Source organism: Cimex lectularius, unplaced genomic scaffold (assembly GCF_000648675.2).
Source record: "Cimex lectularius strain Harlan isolate CLEC.00 unplaced genomic scaffold, Clec_2.1 scaffold34, whole genome shotgun sequence".
In the NCBI taxonomy this organism is placed as follows: Eukaryota; Metazoa; Arthropoda; class Insecta; order Hemiptera; family Cimicidae; genus Cimex; species Cimex lectularius.
In genome coordinates, this window is record NW_019392635.1 from 2,090,208 (window position 1) to 2,113,443 (window position 23,236).

The 23,236-nt window shown below is 33.6% G+C and overlaps 4 protein-coding genes and 1 long non-coding RNA gene across 8 annotated transcripts; 3 read left to right on the forward strand and 2 right to left on the reverse strand.

Annotated features, from left to right (window-relative positions):
- Nucleotides 1-962: 962 nt before the first annotated feature.
- LOC106662023 (U3 small nucleolar ribonucleoprotein protein IMP4) lies at nucleotides 963-4,396 on the reverse strand. Its single transcript, XM_014385820.2, has 3 exons — nucleotides 4,080-4,396; nucleotides 1,285-1,828; nucleotides 963-1,218 (listed from the first exon to the last, which is right to left on the reverse strand). Exons 1-3 carry the CDS (start codon nucleotides 4,274-4,276, stop codon nucleotides 1,024-1,026), a joined length of 936 nt encoding a protein of 311 aa, XP_014241306.1. The 5' UTR covers nucleotides 4,277-4,396; the 3' UTR covers nucleotides 963-1,023.
- Nucleotides 4,397-4,729: 333 nt separating this feature from the next.
- On the forward strand, nucleotides 4,730-5,783 carry LOC106661756 (probable 39S ribosomal protein L24, mitochondrial). Its single transcript, XM_014385358.2, has 2 exons — nucleotides 4,730-4,845; nucleotides 4,938-5,783. Exon 2 carries the CDS (start codon nucleotides 4,953-4,955, stop codon nucleotides 5,721-5,723), a length of 771 nt encoding a protein of 256 aa, XP_014240844.1. The 5' UTR covers nucleotides 4,730-4,845; nucleotides 4,938-4,952; the 3' UTR covers nucleotides 5,724-5,783.
- Nucleotides 5,784-6,666: 883 nt separating this feature from the next.
- On the reverse strand, nucleotides 6,667-15,543 carry LOC106661753 (peroxisomal N(1)-acetyl-spermine/spermidine oxidase). Of its 3 annotated transcripts, XM_014385356.1 has the most exons (7): nucleotides 12,724-12,817; nucleotides 12,621-12,647; nucleotides 12,391-12,560; nucleotides 11,559-12,324; nucleotides 10,053-10,251; nucleotides 9,869-9,989; nucleotides 6,667-7,526 (listed from the first exon to the last, which is right to left on the reverse strand). In XM_014385356.1, exons 3-7 carry the CDS (start codon nucleotides 12,502-12,504, stop codon nucleotides 7,344-7,346), a joined length of 1,383 nt encoding a protein of 460 aa, XP_014240842.1. In that variant the 5' UTR covers nucleotides 12,505-12,560; nucleotides 12,621-12,647; nucleotides 12,724-12,817; the 3' UTR covers nucleotides 6,667-7,343. The 3 variants fall into 3 exon arrangements, with proteins under 3 accessions (XP_014240842.1, XP_014240837.1, XP_014240838.1); XM_014385351.2 differs by lacking the exons at nucleotides 12,621-12,647; nucleotides 12,724-12,817 and adding an exon at nucleotides 15,231-15,543; XM_014385352.2 differs by having other exon boundaries at nucleotides 12,621-12,770.
- On the forward strand, nucleotides 8,337-13,675 carry LOC106661757. Its single transcript, XR_001339778.1, has 2 exons — nucleotides 8,337-8,377; nucleotides 13,094-13,675. It is a non-coding gene; the product is annotated as an uncharacterized LOC106661757 (long non-coding RNA).
- An 89-nt stretch (nucleotides 15,544-15,632) lies between the features above and the next one.
- LOC106661752 (protein TAPT1 homolog) lies at nucleotides 15,633-22,917 on the forward strand. 2 transcript variants are annotated; one of them, XM_014385350.2, is made up of 12 exons: nucleotides 15,633-16,307; nucleotides 16,372-16,535; nucleotides 19,710-19,807; nucleotides 19,863-20,031; nucleotides 20,096-20,231; nucleotides 20,386-20,483; nucleotides 20,553-20,568; nucleotides 20,665-20,703; nucleotides 20,773-20,942; nucleotides 21,002-21,223; nucleotides 21,289-21,447; nucleotides 22,415-22,917. In XM_014385350.2, exons 1-12 carry the CDS (start codon nucleotides 16,130-16,132, stop codon nucleotides 22,637-22,639), a joined length of 1,674 nt encoding a protein of 557 aa, XP_014240836.1. In that variant the 5' UTR covers nucleotides 15,633-16,129; the 3' UTR covers nucleotides 22,640-22,917. The 2 variants fall into 2 exon arrangements, with proteins under 2 accessions (XP_014240836.1, XP_014240835.1); XM_014385349.2 differs by having other exon boundaries at nucleotides 20,553-20,703.
- The last annotated feature ends 319 nt before the right edge of the window (nucleotides 22,918-23,236 follow it).

A 23,236-nucleotide genomic window follows, 5' to 3' on the forward strand; every position in this document is an offset into this window, starting at 1 on the left:
TGATATAACCTCCAGGTGTTAGGATCCCTTTTTTATTGCATGAGACAATCCTGTCAAAAAACTCTACTTGTGCCGTGAAAGGCAAATGTGTATGACACTGAAGCTTGTAATGATTGTTCAATTTATGAGGAACCAGTTTCCAAACTGTAAGCTAGAGCAAATGATTTCATCACCTATTTTTGACTTGAATGAAGTTCAATAGCTTACCTCAATTTGTCGTCATTGAAGGTAGATTCAAGAGGTGACAAATTTATACCTTGGTGTAGGTAGAATAAAATTGAAATCAAGGATTGGCACTGAAATGAGAAGAGACTTCTTGATGGTTGTTTTGTTGAGTTCTTGTCCATGGAAGCTGTGGGATGATGAACCTGTGTTTGGTCGTTTTCTATCATTTTGAAATACCTATCCTTGCTGGTTTAGTCTGTCAGACATGTTTCAGTTTTTCGCCTCTGTGGTATTAATTATCATTAGTTTTGTAAAATATTAATTTGTACTTATATGTTTAATGTTGGTAGAAATGAGAAATGGGTAGAATTTTCAGGAAAAAAGGACAGCATATCATTTACTGAACATAGTGAAAAGCTGAAACTCACATGTCATACCAAGCCATACCTGCAGACCAAAATGATCCGAAATGGTGTAATATACTCTAAATTTTTATGATTAAAAATAATGTTGGTTATATAACATAAACCTAAAGTCTAAATCTTGTAAATTAAAAAAAAAAAAAAATGGTTATGATGGAGTGAGTATATTAATTCAATTGAAATTCAAATTCAGTTGAAAAGGATGGTTCTACTCACAAAATGTTTAATTTTTGTTTGTGTGTGATTTCTTCATGTGGTCTGTTGGGTAAAAATAAACGATCCAACCACATTCTTCTAATATTTTTTTGCCAATTTAATTATTCTGGTTTACATATTCGTTGCTGTATGCTTTATACAGAAATTAAAAACACAAAATAAAAACTCATTAAAATATATTTTGTACAAAATTACAATAAGTTTATAAATATAAGAGGGTCTAAATATCAGTTTCTTGACACCAGCCAGGTGTATCGGAGAAAAACCTTCTTTTGCCAGCTGTGTTCATGTAAGGTCTAAGCACCCATTCAGAATCTGCTGTATCTATGCTGTCCAGAGTGCCAAGTTTTATTTCAAAGAGTTTCAGCATGAACCTCGGTCCGACTTCTGTCAGTTCAATTTCTTTACCTTTCGTCTAAAATGAAACAACAGTAGGTGAGACAAATATGTTAAATAAAATGCCGAACTTTAAAGTAAATACCTTTTTGAATGTGTGATGCCTAAAAGATATATAGTCATCATGGTTGGCGAATGTCATGACACGTTTGCTTTCTTTCTTTGGCACAGGAAAAAGATACTTGAGGATATTTTGCACCCGTTTTGCAAGGGGAGTTAACATATTGTGAAATATGAGATGTGGATATTGCTCTGACATCGTTCCGATATCAGGAATGTCGTGCCTCATGGTAACATCTATAATGTTGAAGTATGCAGTTGGCCCGTAAGGAAGATGGCAGATCACAAGAGTGTCTGGGACACCTCGGTGCTCATGGACTATGATAAAATCGGTAACATTGTTAGCCCTACAAGCATGGATTAGTTCTTTCATCTCATAGTTTCCCCTGTTCATTTTTTGTGCATTGGGAAATATGAGGCGGAGCTCTTTGATGAACATCTTGAGCCGGGACGAAGGATCCCTGGATGTTGTCATCATTATCTTAGGGTCTTCTACACCTGCCCAGCGATATTCATCGTCTTCGTGTGTCCCACCAGCTCCTCCGACCTCTGTGCCTATATCTACAGCCCTTGAAAATAATAAAATATTTATATTAGCCAAAGCTTGCCATTAGATGCTGATTATCAATGGAGAAAATAAATAAAGGTATGACTGTTGTGTTGGCTGCCACTAGATTCAATTCCACATGTTCCATTTGGACTGATTAACTTAATAATAAGATCTTAATAATAACTGACAATTTTAATACATAATAATTTGAAAAAGTGGTCTTCTCTTCGGAAAAACCTAAGAGAATAGATACAGAAAAGAATGGTTAAAGGCTTTGCATTAAACCTATACGCATCACTCCCAAAATGTTTTTCTTTTTTTTACATTAGTCAGTTAAGTCATAGATATGCATCATATTGGACAAAGCTCTCCTCCTCTCAAACTTACAAGCCTGTATACTATATTATATTTTATAAATTAGTTTAAACTACTTAAGGCTAATTTGGAAAATATCTTTCCTAACCACAAGAAGATGAATATAAAACACTGAAAATGATAAGACTAACAAATCTTTTACCAAATAAAAAATAACTGGATGCATTGTTGTATAGGATGTTACAAAGGATTTATGGATGGGAGATCTTGGAAAACTTTCGGATTATGGAAGTGTCAAGATCCATTGAACATTTGAAATGAATGAGAGTCAAAAAGAAATTTCAGCAAAAGAGATGTGCCCATCATCCAGAAATCATTATTGTTTGTAAAAAATAAATCTTTAGAATAGATTAATGTAAAAAATTGAAAAATAAATGGAAACAAAAATGAAGATCTCAATAAAGATCGAAACGTTGGCATGATAAAGAAAATGTTTTTCTAAAACCTACGTCCCACCAGACTGCATCTCACGATCTCCAAATAATCGCAAACAAAAATGTTGGAATATAAATAAATTCAACAAGCTGGTAATTTCTCGCTTTTACACAGGCAGAGACAGGAAGAAAGCATCCAGCCTTACTGCAAGTGAGGTGTAAAAAAATATATAAAAAATGGGGAAGGGGGTGTCAGCGGCCGCAATGACCCAGGTTCAAATCCAAAGCCCTGCATTCAAACCCAACGCACTTACAAATGTCCACACAATCCCAAATTTTTTTTATTGTATTAAAGTTATGCAATGTAACCCATGAATGATGTATGATTGGTTCATTAGTTATGCTTCCCTTTGATAGTTTTGGTCGGACACCTGATGACTCATTTTGAGGTAATGTGAGGCATGACATTAAGGGCAATGGCACACGCAACGGTTCAATTATGTGTTTATTGTATGGGTTAAGCCATTCTTGCCAATGACAAGAAAATTCTGCAGACAGTTCTCAAAGACAAATTAATAACAATAAATAAATTTGCTAATTTTTTTAAACATGATTATTACATCGCTCTTTCTATCTTTTTCCTGGTATTTCTCAAAATGTCTTATTATCAGATAAATACAAACATTGTTGTGGTTTTCATTTAATCATTGTATACAGTAAGCTTCTCAACCTCGCTGATCAATTTTTCAGCAACTATTTTTGTGTTTTGGAACTTAATAAAAGAAAAAGCCATGTATGCTGGGGCTGAATGAATAGAATTCAACGACTGAATGTTTCAAAACTGACAGACACCACTATGTGTGTCAGCACAACGCTACAATTATCAACGACTCACCAACTCAGTTTTTATCTTGATAAGCCCTTCGGTCAAAACTGATACCACAACATTAATAAAAACAATAGCTGAGCCAAGATCCAGTCTCATTCTCTATTGTACCAAAGGTGTACAATGTACACTAAGAATATATGATCGGTATGTTGTGCTGAGCTTTGAGGGTTTCAGTTCCAAAGTAAGAGGTCTAGTCATGGTGTTTTGAGTAAAATGCCATTTTTCATTCCAGCATCTCGCTTGTCTCACCGCCGTTGTCATTCCAGCTCTACTTTCAACACAATTGGTAAGCCAGCATGATAATAATGACATTTGGTTCTGGCAATATGATTGGTATATTATTCTTCTCTTTGACGGTTTTGGTCCCGACACTGATGACTCATTTTGAGATGCTACGAGGCATGGCATATGAACATTAGCCAAGCCAAGATCTAGCTTCATTCTCCACTGTACCAAAGGTATGCAATGTAAACTATGTATGATTTAGACTGTCTTTGTTTTAATGAATCTAAGTTAGTGGTTTAAGCAATTTGAGTAGTGTTGCTCTTTTTCTAAATCAGCCGAGTGTTAAGTATGCCTACCCATAGTGAAAAACCGCATTAGTATTTGCGAAATGTATAAATAAAAGTTACCTTTTTGGTCCCTCGTCCTCCCATTGCACCTTATCCACAAGATTAAGAGCCTCTTTTCTCAAATTGGTGACAATCGGAACGCCTTGTTCCAGACTCCTTTTGATTTTGTCCTTTTTCTCTTGGATTGTCCTGTGCCTGTCCTCGATTGCTTTCCTGTAAAGATACTCCCGTCTCAACCTCGCCTGTCTCCTTAACATTTTGGTAAAATTGTTTTAAAAGTGAAGTAAAAGCTTAATTAAAAAAAAAGCCTAAGATTCTCAAATTGTCAAAACTGTCATTTCGGCACGTGGCCTCAAAACTTTTGTTTGAAACCTTCAAGACAATACTTCAAGTGATACCACCCACTAGGGGCTTTTAATAATTTCACATTTTCTTTATTATGCTTAAATAATACGTTAAAAGTTAAAATAAATTAATATACAATTATTTGAAAAAGTTTGAAACCTTTTAAAAATAAAACCAAACGAAACAGATATTTTGTATATGTTGTATGTAGTACCTAATTTTATTGGATAAATAGGAGTTTTGAAATTAATTTTATGCAAGTATCATAAAAATATATTAAATTTTTATTTTTGTTAGTATGGTTGTTAACAATAGCTATGATTATGTTTAATTATCACCTTTCTTGATAAAAAGAAAAACTAAACATCTAAGGCGTAGGTTATATACAAAAATAACTAATTACAACTTCAAAAAACAACAACATTTCATGGTTTTGTTCTGTTTATCGTAGTCTGTCAAATATTAAGCATATAATAGTAAAGTAGGTAGTTTTTTGTCAATAAGTGCCTCATGTTTTATATTTTTTTTATTAATTAACGAGTAGTGAATAATGTTAATTGTTCTTGTTGCCAGTTATCATCAGAAAAGATGAGATTAAACGTACTGTGTATGCAAAGGTACAAGTACGGAGTGAGTGAAATAACGAAGAGATTGGGCAATTTCTCTGACTCTTATATAAAGCGTACGGTGGAAGAGGTGGAATGGAGCACACCGAAGGGTTACCCCCAGTACTTGCCCAAGAAGATTGTTTATAGGAAGACTCATTTCAAAATGGACCGTCCTTGGACCGCTGGGTTCCAAAAGGACAACGAACCGGGGCGGAGACACCCGAAAGTGTTTCTCGAGCCGATGGGCAATTGGTGTTTCTTCAAAGGCGACCGTGTCGAGATCCTAGTAGGTCCGGACAAAGGTAAACAGGGCACGATATGTCAGGTGTTTCCTGAGAGGAACTGGGTGACTGTCGAAGGCCTGAACACAAAGTTAGAGGTGTTCGGCAAGACAAATACTTTTCCCGGTTCTGTCATCACCATTGAACAACCTCTTCTTGTCAAACGGGAAGTCAAGCTTATTGACCCGTCCGACTTGAAAGTTACGGATATCCAATGGAGATATACCGAAGAAGGAGAGAAAGTGAGAGTGTCACCTCGAACTGGGAGAATCATCCCCATTCCTGTCGAGGCCGCAGAGACCAGTGACTATAAAACCAAAGCTACTTATAAAGAGTCTCCCAAAGACACAGTCACTGCTGAGCTCTCCAAAGTCACATTTTCTCCTACTTTAAAGACTTTTGAAATGGATATTATGGACTCCATGGGTATAAAAGAAGACAGAGAACCTATCAAAACGTATTGGTATTAGTCATATAGTACTTATCATTAGTAAAATGTTTACTTTTTAAATAAATCAAGTTATTGTTTACACTATTTTTTTACAATCTTTCAACCAATAATATAAGATTTAATTACTGAGTTTAATTCCTGATTCACATAGGAGATATGCTAGTGAAATCGAAATAGCCTCAACAGTTAATGTATCCAAAATTATGCAAAAGCATGAACTTTCCATTTATTAAATCCTTTACACTATATAAAGAACATGCTTTATTTGAGAACCAAATAAAAATAATTCACATTAAATAAAGATATCCTTGTTTAAAAAAAGGCTTTATTTAAACACGTTTGAAATGTATTAAAATGGAATTGTTCAAATAATGTACGGACAACTAAAATCTGGTTGGACGTTTGACGAATTGTACGAGTCTGAGGTGCCTAGCTCCTCGACATTTTTGTACTTATGGCCGTCATGAGTTATGATCTTGTCCTTAGCGACTGAATAAGTAGAACGGCCGAACAACTTGATTATCCCTTGCTCTTGAGCCTCATCGAGGATGTCGTAAAGCACTCGGCGGCTGATGAACTTGACGCGCTTGTTTAACTGCCTCACATTGCAACCCTGCACCTGGTTAGTCGAGAGCATTACTCCTATAACCATGTCAATGAGATCGACATATCGTCTTTTTCTTACATACTTCACCTTGCACTTTGACATGTCTGTTAAAAAGTCTGTGTAGTTAAGATTGGAATTTAGATTGTTTAGATGGAATTGATAACTTTGCCCACATGTGATAATTTTACCCTGAAAATACTTGTGAATATTGGTATATAAATATTTTTGACTAATTTTTTTATTTAATTTTTACAATTTTATGTAGAATGACCAGAGCAATCTCTTCTTATTTATATTATAATCTTCAAAATACAAGCATAGTTAATGGATAAATGCTAAATTACAACAAAACATGTCTAGAATAAGTTTTAATTAACATATAACAAAAAATACCAACAAATATGTCTTTTTCTAGGTAGAACAAACCATTGAGTAGAATAGGAAACACAAATTCCTTCATATTTTAACTTCATATATTATGTAAAAATGTATGTACATACACTTTTTTTCTTTCATACATGACTAGTTTATGTAAAAGCTTTATACAAGACTATGTAAATACGGTAGCCAAGAGTGTTCACAAAGACTAGTTCACGCTACAAACTAGCATCTATCAGATCTTAGAAAAAAAAAAAAAAGTGTTTGATTTCATAAAACTCTTGTTTACCAGATTGGATATGATTTCGCCAACACCGCGTTATATTACAATTACATTTATTACAATTGTTAATTTACAATTAGCACTCTTTATACAGGATCGTAACAAAAAATTATATAAACTGACTTCATACTTTGAATAAAACATTGTAATGCCCGTAGACAGTAGAATTCCGTCCTACAGCTTTAAATTTGTTGTAAAAACAAATTAAATCACTAGAACGACTTTTGTAAAAAAAATCTATAAACAGTTGTGCTTTCAAAAGTAAACTAAATAAAATATTTTTAATCTTAAAAAAATAAATTACTTAAAATAGTATGTATTATTTTGAACTTAATCCAACATGGAATCGCAGTTTAACATGGAAGTATACCCTAAACTGAATAATCGTCGAGTGAAATGCCTCGGATCCAGGAAGACAAATCAGTGTCACAGACTGTAATCGCCGGTTGCGTCTCCATAAGCATCTGGGCACATGCTCTTCCGGATAAATAAGCACCATGTACAGTCGAATAGAAACTACTGTGTGTGTGTTCTCCAGCAAAAAGAATTTTGGGCTGAAAATTTAAACAATAGTTAAAATGAAATCAAATGAAAAATCATCAATTATACACACAGTATTTTGGTCTGGTTTCCTTACTATGCTTATATTTTTGATGATTTAAATAAAACACTGAAATCGGTTGTTAAGCACTTCATTTATGCACGTGGTTACTGGTTACTGATTTATTCAAATCTGGACATGCAGGTACATACCAGTGTTGGGCAAAAATTAGTCATGTCTAATGATTAATGATTGATCACTCAGACCGTTAGTCATGATTGTTAGTAAGTGACTAATTTAGTGATTAGTCGCCATATGTGATTGATGGCTAAATTAGTCATGACTAGTAATTAAATACGAGGTATGACTAATTTAGTCACAATATAGATAGTCATGACTAAATTTCGATAAATCATGTTCAAATGGGTGCTCTTCATCACTTTTAAAAAATTTTCTAACAGAAATTTATTTCATCAAAACGATAATCCTTCAACACCTTATTTAACAAAAATCAATCTTCCAATTATAAGTAAAACTCCGTTGTTATGAAAAGTAAAAAAAATAATGATAATAATAATAAAATAAAATCAAAAAATCCTAGAACAAGCTACGTTTTGAAAAGTAAATATGTTTACATAACCGATCAATGGAAAAAATATTTCTTTGAATTAAAATTTATTCCACTTAAAAGGAGAGATTTCAACATTATTTGGAAAATACACTATCTAGGGGTTTTGATTGTAATAAAATAGACATGTAGAATATTATGTAACTTTGGTTTTCATTTATGATAACCATTTTTGAAGGTTGGCCTTGAGCACGACTCTCATCTCAAAATTTTTATCCGGAGTCGGTTGGATTTTGGTAAGTTGGTCATTGTAGCCAGAGTTGGGCAAATTCAAACTAATTCAATCATGATTAAACTTCAATCAAAATTCTTAATCATGATTGAATTACTTAGATTTTGCCCAACTCTGGAACATACATACACACGTGTACAAAGTTGAGTCTATCACTTCTTGCAGCTTTCTAGCAATTCCAGCTTTTGTATAATTTACAATAGATAACTGGTAGGCCTCAAGAATCACCGACTCCGCTAGTTGGCAGTCCAGGGTCAGATCTCAGTCTTATCTGTCCAAGCACCAAGGCTCCAGGGGCAATCAACTCAGCTAGGTCATTTCAGCCACCACCCACTCATAATCTCACTCACTCTTAAATATATGCTTTCTTATTTACATACCATTTCACTCAGTTAGGGAGGTAGAGTTCTTGATATTACTCCATCACCCTCTACATTATTATGTTTACTACTAATTGAGGAATATGTTATACGTGTATCAGAGAACAAGCCCACAAAGATCACAAAAATTGTAGTCAAGCTTCCGGCCTATTTAATTCCTCCATCAGGACTACAATCTATGCTTTAAATTAAAACAAATAGTATCAAAAGAGGTTTTAGTGACTGTGTGGACCTCAGAGGTGAAACCATGAAACCTGATGAAGGCATTAAATAGGCTGAAAGCTCCCTGATACTTGTACAACATATCAGGCATCAGAAGGCTGATAAAATAACATGTCAAGAGAATTTCTATGTAATTGGGGGTCAATAGAGTATTTAATATTCCGCCATCAACCCTCACAAGAAACACAAGATGATATCTATGAAGTATACAATAAAACAGTTTTGTTTCTTCTAAAAATAAGAACTTGGGGACTCAGATATTCACTGCCATGCTCAAGTATAATTCTCATATCGCTATGTATCCTACATGCTCTTTATACAGAGGAATGGCACCAATCAATTCAGTGGGACACATCAAGCAACCTTTCTCTACATGCCTGTGTGCAATGACAGACCTTCAGCCAGCCCTGATGCATGTGACGTTTCTCTGAATGGTTCATACTACCACTTGTTAGCTTTTTAGTATTTTTATTTTTACTTATTGAGTTGCAAAAATTGATCAGCAGATTGAAAAGGTTATTTTTTAAGGGACATAGGAACTACCGAATTCACCGACCGAATAAAAATCACAACAATATGTGTACTTATTTACCTAGTAAGACCTTTTAAGAAATACCAGGAAAGAGAACTTAAGAGAAAGAGCGTGGGATTAATCATTGTTTAAAAAATTGTCACATTTATTTATTGTAGATTGTTCTCTTGTAATTTGTCTTTGGGAACTGTCCCCAGAAATTTTTTGCAATTGGCAGTTATGCTCAATCAATGCAATAAACACTCATTGAACTGCTGTGTGTGACATAAGCCTGGAAAAACCGATGCGACATTGTCCAAACAGTGGAAAAGCACACTAGAAGAAAAGAAAATGTGTTGTAATGACACCTTGATGAGCTTACTTTGTGATCTCTACTACTGGAATAAAGAGGTTGAGCCAAGTTTTCTATATCACACTGACTTGCTCCGACTGCCATAGCTGTGTAAGATCCCTTTGTAAACGGCTCACTCTTCCATTTAGAACTGCAACAAGCAGATACAAATTTTATTCACAATTATTATTGTTTTATAGATAAAAAAGTCTACCAAGTGCAACTTTTTGGTCTTGGTACGAAAGGGTCATTAAGGAATTTACGCAATATTTCTGTACATCTATCAGCCACCTCACTTTCTGGCAGTGTCTCCATGTATTCAGCCTCCTGGCCGGATATCCAGCCAAGTAATACAGTATCAGCTACTTTTGAAAAAGAATTTATCTTTTTATGCCAGTTTTTTGACATTTCCTCTGAAAAAACAAAAAAGAAATTAATATTTTCAATTTATTTTTATTACATAAATTTATTTTGTTTCCTTCAATAATTTTCAAAATAACAATTTCCAATACTACCATCCTTAACTTGTGCCCTAAAAGGCAACATTTGAAATGGAGGAAAACTTTCACTGCTTTAAAACGCAGATATAAATGAAGTTAAAACTTTTCGTGGAGAAGTTAATAATTAATTTTAAATAAATTGTACTTCAGTTTTAAATCAATATTAATGGAAAAAATCTAATGTAACCCTTAAAACTTAAGCATTCTTTTCATATAAATAAATATAAGGGATTAGAGTAGTGTTCTGGGTGGTCTTTCCAGCATCACCCATGAATTATTTTTTTGATTATGAGTTTAAAAAAAAAATTATAGTGGTCTAAACTTTTGACCACATCATCTGATAGATAGTTGGACAACGTCCTTCTGCATAAGTATCACTTCTCATAAAAAAAGTCTAATTAAAAAAAAAAAAAAAAAAAAAAAAAAAAAAAAAAAAAAAAAAAAAAAAAAAAATACAAATATAATTTTCTTACTATTGCCATTGTAAAATTGTAGAATAAAATATTTTATAACAATAGCATGGCTATACAATGTTATAGTGTGCCCATTTAGTAATGTTTTCTTTACATACAAAACAAATACTATTAGACCTGTTATAATTATAACAATATTCTGTATATAAATTTTAATCTAGGCATGTCGTGTACAATGTACGCTTAGTACTAATACATTGATTTTGTCCTAGCTAGGGATTGTAAGTTTGAGAAAATACTGTACTTAATAACAAATAAACTATCTAAATAAAAGTAAACAGTACTAAGCAATAATATATTTATCATTTTCAATGTAGCAGAACACAAAATATAAGGTCACCAATTATTCAGATTTTTTCATCACTTGTTTCTCACTTTCTTCACTTTAAATGAAGATTTAACATTCTGATATCATAAATAGTGTAATATATGGACCATGGTCAATTTTCATCTGATTCTTTGTCAAACAGACCACAAAGCACAACTTCACATGTAATTCACATAAGTAATAGAAAGTCTCGGAAAACTGAAAACCACCTTTCTCTTTTATTAATTGTCTAATCACTCTCATAGGATTTCAATTAGCACGTCCTGTGGCAAAATTGAAAGGGAGTATGTTAACAATTAATAACAGTAATATTCAGAGCAATAATGGAGAGACAAATACAATACTTTCCCTCTTTAACTCTGAGATATCTCTACTAAAACAAAATTATTATAACACTGAAGAATTAATAAACTTTTTACCTTTGGATATTTGTTCGTTGCTCCATAACAACATGACCTCTGAAATATCAGGGTGTAAAAAAGGCCTCTCATAGATTAAGAAAATTTTATTAACGGTACCGAATAGAAGTTTATCAATTGCTTCAAGTTTATGTTGAGGTAAGGGTGGCGAGAAGAGGGTATTCACTCTTTCTTTAAGGACGCCAAGGGGTATAGTGCAAATAACATGATTGGTTGTAAACGTTTTACCGTTTTCGCACAACACATCAATTGTCTGTGGAACCTGTGGAACACTTTTATTACAAGGCTCTGATGGTGGTGCAGTTCTTCCGGCACCTTCTTCAATAACCGTTTTTTCAGAATCTTCCGAAGTATCGCCACTTTCATCGTACTTCCATTCGGCCCCAGGCCACTTTATACAATTTACAACATGCCCTTTCAAAATCTTATCTGGAGGAATGTCCTTCGAAGCTGGATCTAAGATGCTGCTGTACCCTGACGGGAGCGTTATGTTGCCCCCTTGGAGTTCCGTGTAGCTACCTAGTTCAAGGAGATCGATCTCTGTCATTTTATCACATCCGCAGATACATGTTTCCCTTTTGAGCAAACAGTCAAATATGAGTCTGCGCAATTTTTTCTGCTCTTGATCTTCAATTTTGTCCAAATACAAAGCGATTTCAAGTTCTATATGTTCTCCAACACTATCGATACCCTGCGGTGGAAGGTACTGACACAAAAAGTATTCTTCACATCTATGTAGGAAGCACATATATGCTTCATATATTTCCTAAAATAAAGAAAATGCTAATGAATCAAATGTAATTATGAATTTGAAAGACTTCATTGACCATACTTGTAAAATGACGAAAGGCACTTGTTTGCCATTTTCTGTTGCAGCAACCACCTTATGTGGTTTAGGAATATGTACAATGTCAACTAAATTGTTCACCACTGCCATTTCGTACATAGGGTTACCAAGAACCCCGTGGATCCAATTTGCACCCAACTCCAATTTACAACCATCTAAAACAATTTTATTTCAATATTTCATTATCTGGACTTAGTCGAGTTAACTATTATAACCATGTAACTGTTGAAAAGCACTTGAATCTGAACACAGGAAACAAAAATAAAGGCATAAAAATATCGGTTTAGACACCCAGACATTGGTAGACCAGTCACTCACCATAGGATGCAGAGGAAATAAACAAGAGATACCCTCGCAAGAAACAAAACTGACTCAGCACTGATAACTGAAAAGTATTAGGCAGCGGAGTATGTCATTGGATACAGGCAATGAGGATTTTACCTACTGATTTCAAAACAAACCAATTGCAGTACACTTTATATCAGGATTGTTATAATCCAACCACAGGCTAATCCGAATTGGTGCACATGTCGCCTCTCTCACTAAAATCTAGGGCCCACTGACATATGTTTCAACCTATGAACCAGAATTTAATCCACATGAAATTGTGCTTTTGAAAAAACAAAATTGCGTTGATTTGGTGATAGCTTTAAACAAAAATTAATCTGAAAGATGTTGTTTTCAACAGAGAAAACTTTTGGTTGTCTGTCTCACCACATTTGATTGATGATCCGAGGTTGCTGTTGATGATACCCTCCATCTAACAACTTGACATTACCCTTAGCCCAGTTCTTGATGAATTTCCCCCTCCAACAACATCTGTTGCTGAAGCTGTTAAAACGTGGGCATTAGTTGAGCTGAGAACAACTTTAAGAGTGGTGAGGAAATCATGTTGCTGAGAAGGATAAGAGAAAGAGCTGAAATATCAACATTTGGAAACGATCGTTCAATAGAAAATTACTGAATTTTTATGACTGCATAATTAATACTTGGTTACAATATGTTGTACATATGTATCTATAAAATGTGCAATCTATAATTGTTGTATTAATAAAAAGCTATAGATAATCTGAATGATTTGATAATCCAAACAACTCCTTTCCCTAATTTCATTTTGTACAAGCAAGTTGTGATGATATCACGCCAGTACAACTAAGAAATGTTGAAATGGGATTTCTATAACAGGATGGGCTACTACACTGCGCTTGAAGAGGACGATTTCAAACATCTCATTTGACTTCATATATCATAATTAAAACCCGGATTTATATGCAATTGCATTTTTTTTTATTGTGTACTTTTGGCTATGGTGATTAGATATTTACCTGAATCATACCTACAACGGTTGAAATTTTATCCAGCATATTTTTGCACAGTTGGAGAACATTGCAAATTTGAAACATTTTTGATTGGTGAAAAGAAATAAATAAATTAGTCAACTAAAAATATAAGAAAAAACAACAAGAATCTAAAATTTGAATCAGATTTCAATATCTCACTGGCACTCTCACCATAACACCCAAGAGTAAGACATCTACATAGAAAACAAACGGTTTGAGCCCTGAAGATGATCTCAATAAAGATTGAAACATTGGCACGATAAAGAAAATATTTTTCTAAAACCTACGTCACACCAGACTGCATCTCACGATCTCCAAATAATCATTAACTAACGGTCACTAAAAACCACACTTTCAGGTGTCAGTTAACTTGCCAGGAATAAAGCAGTAAACAATGTGACACAACTGAATTCTCATGGTTTAATCGGCATCTTTCTTGTGGCACCTATTTCTGAAACTTCTAAGTGCAGTGTTTTTGCCTTTCATGAAAAAAAAAAACTTTTGTTCCAGTTGTGTTGAGGAAATATTACCTCATTTGTAATTCAAAATAGTCAGTCGCTCCTCTTTCATACATTTTAACTTAGTAAACCTAAAAAAATTGATGAAATTGGGAACTTAACTTCTTTTAGAAGGCAAGATGGATTTTTTCTTTCAACACAAAACAGAAATTAGTAAAATCTCCAGCAATGCAAGAATTATATTATAAGAAAAATAAAAAACAACCCACACTAATAAATACACGCATACAAACAAAACGCCTAGGGTATAAAAAAGGAAGAAGAAAAAAACAAACTATATCCTCTAAAAAACTAAACTGACTGCTGTGCTCAAGAACCATCCTTAAATCCAATGGCATGCCTACATGTTCTCAAGGCATGACATACCTCTATTTTGTAGGACACATCAAGCAACCTTTCTCTGCATAAGGGGCAACCGTGTATTATTATTATTTTGTGTGGTGTTTAGTGACTGTTACTTAATGATTATTTGGAGGTTATCAGATGCGGCTGGTGTGACATAGGTTTAGAAAAACATTTTCTTTATCATGCCAATGTTTCAATCTTTATTGAGATTTTCAGGGCTTGGGGTTTATAAACATTGTTTAAATTTTACAAATACATGTAGAATGTGAAAAAAAATAAATTTATATGGTAGAAAATTTTAGATTAAAATTAATTAATTTATATTAAAAAAATTTCTAGCATAATATATAAGGGGGCTAAAGCCCTGTTTGTACCTTTAAAATAAATAAATAAAAAATAAATCGAAAAAGAACATCACTCATTCAGAGTAATAAGCCCGCACACTTCAAAAACTACAGAACATCATGGATAACTTTGTTACACCTCCACACTCTCCAGACCTGTTGTCAACAGATTCAAAGCTCTTGACAAAAGCTATACTACATTTTAATACAAATTATGCTTATTGATAACAATTATTTTTTTAATCAATTGAAATAATTTTAAATAAAATAGTTATTACCTGTATCGGTGGCGGCTATCCTCCCGCCGATTCTGTCCTTCGCTTCGAGGATCAGGAAATCCAAGGATCCGTTTTTGGCGAGAAGGCTTGCCGCGGCCAATCCGGCCATCCCGGCGCCGATGATGATCACGTCCGATTTGACGGGCGATGTCGGGGGCGGAGGCGTGGGGGCGTCTTCTTCCGTCGCCATCCCGATCTTCTTCCCATACCCGAGGAGAAAGAGAGCCGCCGGTCGCTCCTTTCCAATCTCGAGATATATCGGCAGTCGGCACTCGGAACAGCTGATCAACAGTGAACAGAACCTCCTGTCTCCTGACGCGCACTGTTACCAATCCCAATCGCGACACCCCCTTCTACGGGAATTGTCTTTCCTTACTCTCTCTGTCAACTGAAAAACTCCGTGTTATCATGCTGTCCGACATTTCTTGTTTGAACTATCGTGCTTTATCGTTTCAACTGAATGTTTTCAACGTCCAATAATTTATTTTTAGTATTATTTCAATTTATCGATTCTTTATAATTTAATAGAAAGATTAAACATATCAATAGTTGATTTTTTTTTTAGTCCAACAGATAGCTTTGTCTAAAAACAAATCGTTCCCAATTCCAAACGGTAGAAACCTGTTAACGTGCGAATAAATATTTACTCCCTTTTTAAATAAAAATTGGCTGTATTAAAGGTATGGCAAGTGGCAACGTAACCAGATCGGTTGCAACCTCGTTTCTCACACTTTGCGATTTGCGTTTAATCATCAATTTTAACAGATTCAACTATGAAGGGTTCAATAATTAAATAGTGTTCTATGTGCAAGAGTCGTGACGGTGACCGTCGAGGATACCCGGGTGCCAAAAAAGTCCTGTAAATAGTTGGATTTTGTGAATTTGTGTATTTGTAAACAATGTCGGCGAACAGAGACGAGGCCGGGACGAGCGAGAAGAAAATCAAATTCCGCTCGATAAGCACGACGGCGGACCCGAATTATATGTTAAACAAGGTCGAGGACATTTATTTGCCCAGGCCGAGGTCCAAATCCGAATATAAGTTCAAACAGAAGGAGGAGTCGTCGGACGATGAAGGTCAGTCTCAGCAAACCAGGAAACTTTATTATTATTTATTATTTAAAAAAATATTTTTGTGCAGATGACAAAAATCCTTCTCTCTGGGAGTTCCTCGGGCTCGAACTACGAAGGAGCTACGCGCTCGAGCACGATGAAGAACAGTACGCTGCAAGGAGGGAGAAGGTCTATTCGTTTATGAAGATACCGCCTGAAGTCGAGAAATTCATGATTTATGGCTTCATGCAGGTGAGGATAGCAGTTCATAAACATCACAGTTTATTTTGTTTTGGATGTTTATCAACCTGCAGGAAATTTAGTTTGGATGATAAGATCTTTAGAGGTCATTCAGAGCGAAAAAACAACTTTCTTGACTGTGCCGATCTTTCGATGGTTTATTGCACCACCATCAGGGCCTGTTTATTAAAAAAAAACATGTTAATGCAAATACAAAGTAACAGTACTAAGTTTCTAAGTAGTTAATTAATCCATATATGTTTACTGGTCATAATTGACCTGTTTAATGATTTCAAATAATTATATTTCTTATCTAAAGTCTTAGTTGAGATGAAAAAGTTAGTGTCACAAGCGGGATTCGAACCCATGTTCTTCAGCTCAATATGTCACTGCTTTAACCACTTGAGCTATTGTGACTTCGATCTTTGATATTTGAAAATTTGGCAAAAAGAGGGAAAATTTGGAAGGTTGTTTGAGATGAGGAGTTGTGTCCGGGTGGATCGAAGTCAAAATAGGGATAGCGATAAAAGAGGCGGGAACAAGGCCTTCTGCATCTCAACCTGAATAGATCTATTGTGCTCCCCTGTTTTTGGTTTTTGGTGGCAACTCACTGCCCAGCTTCATGTTGTTAATCAGCCTCCATAGTTTTCCCTGCAGCTCCTTAGTGTAGGAACTTGCTTGCAGTTTTTCTTGTCCTAGTTGCAAGAAGCTGTATCTACACAGTCCTTCACAGAAACATATAATGCGGTCTGCGGTCTCCCCATCTTCCTGGAAGTACCTGCACAATGTGTGTGGTGTTTAGTGTCCATAGGTCAATGATTATTTAGAGATCGTGAGATGTGGTCTGGTGTGACATAGATTTTAGAAAAACATTTCATCATGCCAACGTTTTGATCTTTACAATTAATTAAGGTTTTTAGTTGAGATGAAAAAAAGTCAATGGCACGAGCGGGATTCGATCCCACGATATTCGGCTAGATACGCTGCTGCTCTACCACTTGAGCTATTGTGACCTCGATCTACTCGGACATCAACTTCCTATCTCAACCCCACCTTATGAGTTTTCCCTCCTTTTTGCCATTTTTTCATCTCAACTAAAAACCTTAATTAATTGGTCAAGCGGACCACGAAATTAGTGAATTTAATGTTTTGATCTTTATTGAGATCATCTTCAGGGCCTAGGATTTATAAACGTTTTTTAAATTTTACAAATACATGTAGGATGTAAAAAATGAATTTATACAATGCTAGAAATTTTAGACAAAAAAAAAAGAATTTATTACAATGCTAGAAAATTTTAAATAAAAAAATGAATGTATACAATGCTAGAAAATTTAGATTAAAAAAAAAGAATTTATATAATGCTAGAAAATTTTAGATTAAAAAAAAAATTGAATTTGTACCATGCTAGAAACTTTTAGATTCAAAGAATTTGTACTCGCTCAAAGTGTTTGTTTTCCATGTAGATGTGCCATTCTTGTGTGTTGTGTTGAGAGTGCCAGTGAGATATTGATGTTTTATGTTTATATATGTAGGATTTTGAAGGGGTGGGGAGGGAAGTCGGGAATAAAAAGACATTTTTATATGACGAATTGGCTTCTTTGAGGTGAAAGGAGCTGACAATGGGAAAATGGGTAACGGTTCGGCCTGATTATCTTTTCAGGATTATATAGATGGGGATAATTAGGGAAAGGAAAGCCAAATTGTTGAAGAATTAGACTATGTAGAAATGTTTGATGTGTGGAATGTGATGATTGTTTTATATGTTATATTATATGTTTTGTGTGATGTGATGATGATATATGTATGTTATCAATATTGAATTTGACTAATAATATTGGCATAGCTGTGACTGAGTTTATGTGTGTCTGTTCTGTAATTGATGCTGTGTTTATCCTTGTTGATGTAAACCATTTCTAAAAGGTTAAATTTGTGTTTGTTTTGTTCTGTGTGTAATATTTTTGGATTGTTGAAGTCGAAATTGTATCGGTGTTCAAAGTAGTGGGTAGCCAGTTCTGCAGGATTTTGTTTGGGTTTTTGCAATCATAGATATGTTGCTTCACTCTCTTATCCAGAATTGTAATACTGATGTAAGTTGTCAGACAATTTAAACAATTGATTTTGTAAATTACGTCAGATTTATTTGTTAGTGGTGTGGGATCTTTAATTTTGGAAAAAATGTGTGAATTGTTTTATAGTTTTTGAAAGCTATTTTAAAGTTGTCATAAGAGAGAAATGTGTTTAATTTATGTGATAGGTGTGAATAAATGGCATGGAAATGTATGTTGGTTTGTCTGTAATTGATAGATTTGATGTATTATTATTAGTAATAGTGGATGGTAATAATCGATGATGTTAAGTTGTAGTTGTTGATTATTCTGTTGATTATGTGTTGTGGTAGTGATTGTTATGGAGGATATGTTTGTATATTATGCTCTTGTGGTGAAATGATTCATGGCTTAGGGTAATAATTATATGAAGTAGCCCTTTGGGCGTGTTTATTATTGCATTAAGAGGATGGTGTGATGTAAAGTTGAGGTAGCGATCTGTGTTTCTTGGTTTTTGATACCAATCTGTGATTGATGTGCCATCTGGTTGTTTTATTACGAGTGTATCTAAAAATGGTGTTGTTTTGTTGTTTTCAATTTCATGTGTAAATTGTAAATAACAATGGTTCGACACTGCTGAATTAACGGATATTTTACTGCTACTGTATTATAAACCTGTATTGTAATACTAGCACATGGACTCACACAAATTAAATGTCTCACTTATTACTTTTCATGGTGGGTAGGAGTATTTGATCCTGGAACCAAATACTCAAAACCCGTGGGAAAATACACCAGTATCTTCTAACCTGAGGTCTATGCATGTAATCGAGAAATGTACTCAGTTCAACTTGAATTAATGGTACAAAAACAAGAATGTAGCTATCATGTCAGATAGCCAACAGCCACCAAAGCACTGTTTAAATTTTTATATTGACTGAATTAACAATTTTATATATTTCCTTGGCTTTGAGACCTTTCAATTTATCACTTACTAACATATTACTGGCTGTTTCCACAAGGTTTAACTCACATTAACTTGTGCTCTTAGTTAATTTATATAATTAATTTTGCTAATTTTATTTATTAATTAAATAATGAAATTTTCTTATAAATTCTCTCTGAAATGTTATTTCAGTGTGCAGATTCTTTTTTGTTTGTATACACCTTTCTACCTATTCGTTTTATAATCGCTATATGGACCTTATTAACCAGGCCGTTTCAAACATGTTTTGGGTGAGTTAACATTTATTAATTGTAGTTATCAGTATTCACAATTAAATCATTTCAGGTTAAGCTCGCAATCCGTCCTAAATGCTGGCCAAATATGTGATATTTTAAAAGGTTGCATTCTAGTTATATGCGGTTTTGTAATGTCCTACATTGATACGTCAATGATGTACCATATAATCAAAAGTCAGTCTGTCATAAAATTGTATATATTCTACAACATGCTTGAGGTAGTAATTTATAGAACAAATATCAGTGAGCTTGTTTCTTATGAATGTTTGTGTTTTCTTGAAGGTTGGAGATAGACTGTTTTCAGCCTTTGGTCAAGATGTGATCGATGCCCTTTTTTGGACTTCTACTGAGCCAAGGGATCGTAAAAGAGAACATTTTGGCACTCTGTCTCATTTAATTTTTGCCATAATTTATGTTTGTATCCTTAAAAAAGAAAAAAAAAACTATTAACAAATTTTTTTTTGTACTTAAGATCCACAATAAGTTTAACTAGTTACTTATGTTAAATACACACAAATTTTTTTTAATGGTATAATCTAACACCAGATATTCCTTGACTTTCCTTCTATCAGTTCTTCATGCACTACTTGTATTGTGTCAAGCGACTACTTTAAATGTTGCCATAAATTCCAGTAATAAATCATTGCTGACGATTATGATATCAAACAATGTACGTCTCTTCAAAATCATGTAAAGTATGAAATAATCATGAACTACTTTTATTTCCCTTTTATTTCAGTTTGTAGAATTGAAAGGTAGTGTTTTTAAAAAGTTTGATAAAAACAACTTATTTCAAGTTGCTTGCAGTGATGTAAGGGAAAGATTTCACTTCTTTATTCTTTTGTTTATAGTTGTTATACAAACAATGAAAGAATATGCGTGGAAAAGAGGTAATTCGTCAATTGAATGATATGTCTTTTTGTAATTTGGAAGTGACTGTATATATTTTTTTCTTCCAGACACTTTAGTTATACTATTTCCTGATTGTGTACAGGTTATTTTCTGTGAAATACTAGTCGATTGGATAAAGCATGCATTTATTACTCGTTTTAATGAATTGCCTGTTGATGTTTATCGAGATTATACTCTTTCCCTTGCATATGATATAGCACAGACGAAACAGAAAAATGTAAGTTATGAATCATCGTATGAAGATCATTTGCATTTTTAATTAATTTTATTTCACAGGCATTTTCTGATCATTCTGACCTCGTCGCAAGAAGAATGGGTTTTATCCCTTTACCATTAGGAGTCGTTATGGTCAGAGTGTTTAGCACGAGTGTAAGAATTTCTTCTGTGGAATCATTCTTGGTTGCAGTGCTGGGCTATGTAACTCTTCACTCAATTTGCCTTTTAAACAATCTAATCATTTTAGTCAAAGCAAGTGATTTAATTGATAAACACCAACAGGTTATTGACAATTTTTTTTCATCAAGGAAGATTTTAGGTCAAATATTAAACTCGTTTTATTTTAGGAAAGGGAAAGAGATGAAAAATCTAAAGCTCCGAGTATCAAAGACTCAGCTACTAGTCCTACTAGGCCAATTATATCGGGACAAAATGATGCCAGTGTTGATGCACACGACCTCCAAGCTTCCAATCTGACTTCAACTGCAATTTTTGCAAACAGCACAGTACGGTTTATAGACTGTTTCTTTATCACATTTTTTCTATCCTTGAGTTTTTTTCTTCTAAATTCTGAACATTTGATTTAAATAAGAATAATGTGTCTTTTTATTCATTTACACATTAATAATCCTTCAAAATCAATGTTAATAATAAATTCAAACAGTTATGGAAAACAATATAAATAAGCAAATTTTGAACATAATAATTTATAACTTATAATGTTGACATTATCTCATTACTTCTTATAATAAAGTCGAGATATTTCATAAATTTGACTTCAGTTCTGTTACAAATTTTAATGAATTTCCAATATTTTCTTTTCTATGATCTTATATCCTTATTTTGATATGTCCTTTGTATGTGAAACTTAGATAAATTTTGTCAATATTGTAGACACATACCATGCTGGTCAAAAATAGTCTTTGTAAAAAAAACAAAAAAAAACTGCCAACTGTGTTTGACCCATTTTGAGTCTGTTCTGAGGGGTTTTAATGTTAACATCCTTATTTTTTCAGTTAATTTTGTCTTATTGTAATTGGCTTCGTGTTTTCACATTAGCCAAACTACAGTTTAAAAAAAAGTAATACAAGATTGTAAAATTCCAAGGGAGCAACTGACGATAAAATCCAGGATTTATAAGCCCTGAGGTCATAAATTCTATGTTACTAGTAGTATGCCATGTAGTGGTTCTGAGTTTGGTTCTTGCCATCCCCTTCTAAATTTTCTTTTAAAATTTGAATGAATAAAATTTTGAAAAAAGCTACATTGTCTATTTATCTCTAATTGTGTGTAAAGCTTTCCTTCATGACAGTTTTAGTTTACCTTTGAACAATTTAAAATTCTTTAATTGATTAATCATTAAAGGTAGTATTATTATTCTCCCCAAATATAAAAAAAGTAGCTTTATTCTATATTATAAAATGATAAAAACTTAAATAATATATAAATGTTTGTATGACATTTTATATCTAGGTCAGCATGCATGATGTCTGTCTGAACGAGGAATTGCTACGAGTCGGTGTGAAGACACTTGAGAGTATCGGGGAAGATGAGATATCCCGCTCGCAGCCAAACATTCAAATGGAGCCATTACTCGAAGAACCGATTGTGATTCTGGAAGGTGACAATTTAAAAAGGGCTGAGTCGGAGCCATCTATACCACTCATTACAGACGGTGCATCAGCCGAAAACGTATGACCCATGACGTACAACTGTGAGGCACTCCATTTCAAAATATCGATCTCATTCCTTCCACATTGAAAATAGGACCGTTTCAACTTTACAGAAAAGATTTTTAAGTAAATTGATATACTTTACAATTGATTTCTTTATAGTCATATAAAATGATAATGCACTTTAAAATGTATTTTTTCATTGTTTTTCTTTTCTTGAAACTGAATTGAAAGGATTAAAGGAGAATGCTGATGCCTTAGATTTATTCTCGCTATTTTAGGGCTGTGAAATTATTAACTAAACACAACCAAACAAGTAAGATAGAATGTATAAAAAATATTTTCTTAATAAATAAAAATTTGTAAAACTTATTTCTCTGGTAATTAGGACAGTTATAAAAAGTGTTATTATTGATTGAGACCAAATGTTACAACGCTTTTGTTTTATTTTAATTTTAAATTAAAAAAGACAGTAGGTTACTTCTTCTGTATTACTTATTAATCAACATTAAAAACATTTATATGATACTATTTTATATTTAAGGATGAGTGTGAGGATCACTCAAAAAGAAGAAAGTTTGATAATCTAGTCTAACTAATATAAACAAGATGAATTTGGCAC

What these genes read in the sequence shown, in the direction of transcription:
- LOC106662023 (XM_014385820.2), bottom strand. Translation starts at nt 4,276, where the DNA reads ATGTTAAGGAGACAGGCGAGGTTGAGACGGGAGTATCTTTACAGGAAA. An exon ending in GAGGACGAGGGACCAAAAAG is followed by an intron (nt 1,829 to 4,079) that starts GTAACTTTTATT and finishes ATTATTTTCAAG; the next exon opens with GGCTGTAGATATAGGCACAG. An exon ending in GGCATCACACATTCAAAAAG is followed by an intron (nt 1,219 to 1,284) that starts GTATTTACTTTA and finishes GTTTCATTTTAG; the next exon opens with ACGAAAGGTAAAGAAATTGA.
- LOC106661756 (XM_014385358.2), top strand. Translation starts at nt 4,953, where the DNA reads ATGAGATTAAACGTACTGTGTATGCAAAGGTACAAGTACGGAGTGAGT.
- LOC106661753 (XM_014385351.2), bottom strand. Translation starts at nt 15,420, where the DNA reads ATGGCGACGGAAGAAGACGCCCCCACGCCTCCGCCCCCGACATCGCCC. An exon ending in CAACGAACAAATATCCAAAG is followed by an intron (nt 10,252 to 11,558) that starts GTAAAAAGTTTA and finishes TTGTTTTTTCAG; the next exon opens with AGGAAATGTCAAAAAACTGG. An exon ending in AGACCAAAAAGTTGCACTTG is followed by an intron (nt 9,990 to 10,052) that starts GTAGACTTTTTT and finishes TGCTTGTTGCAG; the next exon opens with TTCTAAATGGAAGAGTGAGC.
- LOC106661752 (XM_014385349.2), top strand. Translation starts at nt 16,130, where the DNA reads ATGTCGGCGAACAGAGACGAGGCCGGGACGAGCGAGAAGAAAATCAAA. An exon ending in CCGTTTCAAACATGTTTTGG is followed by an intron (nt 19,808 to 19,862) that starts GTGAGTTAACAT and finishes AAATCATTTCAG; the next exon opens with GTTAAGCTCGCAATCCGTCC. An exon ending in CAATTTTTGCAAACAGCACA is followed by an intron (nt 21,448 to 22,414) that starts GTACGGTTTATA and finishes TTTTATATCTAG; the next exon opens with GTCAGCATGCATGATGTCTG.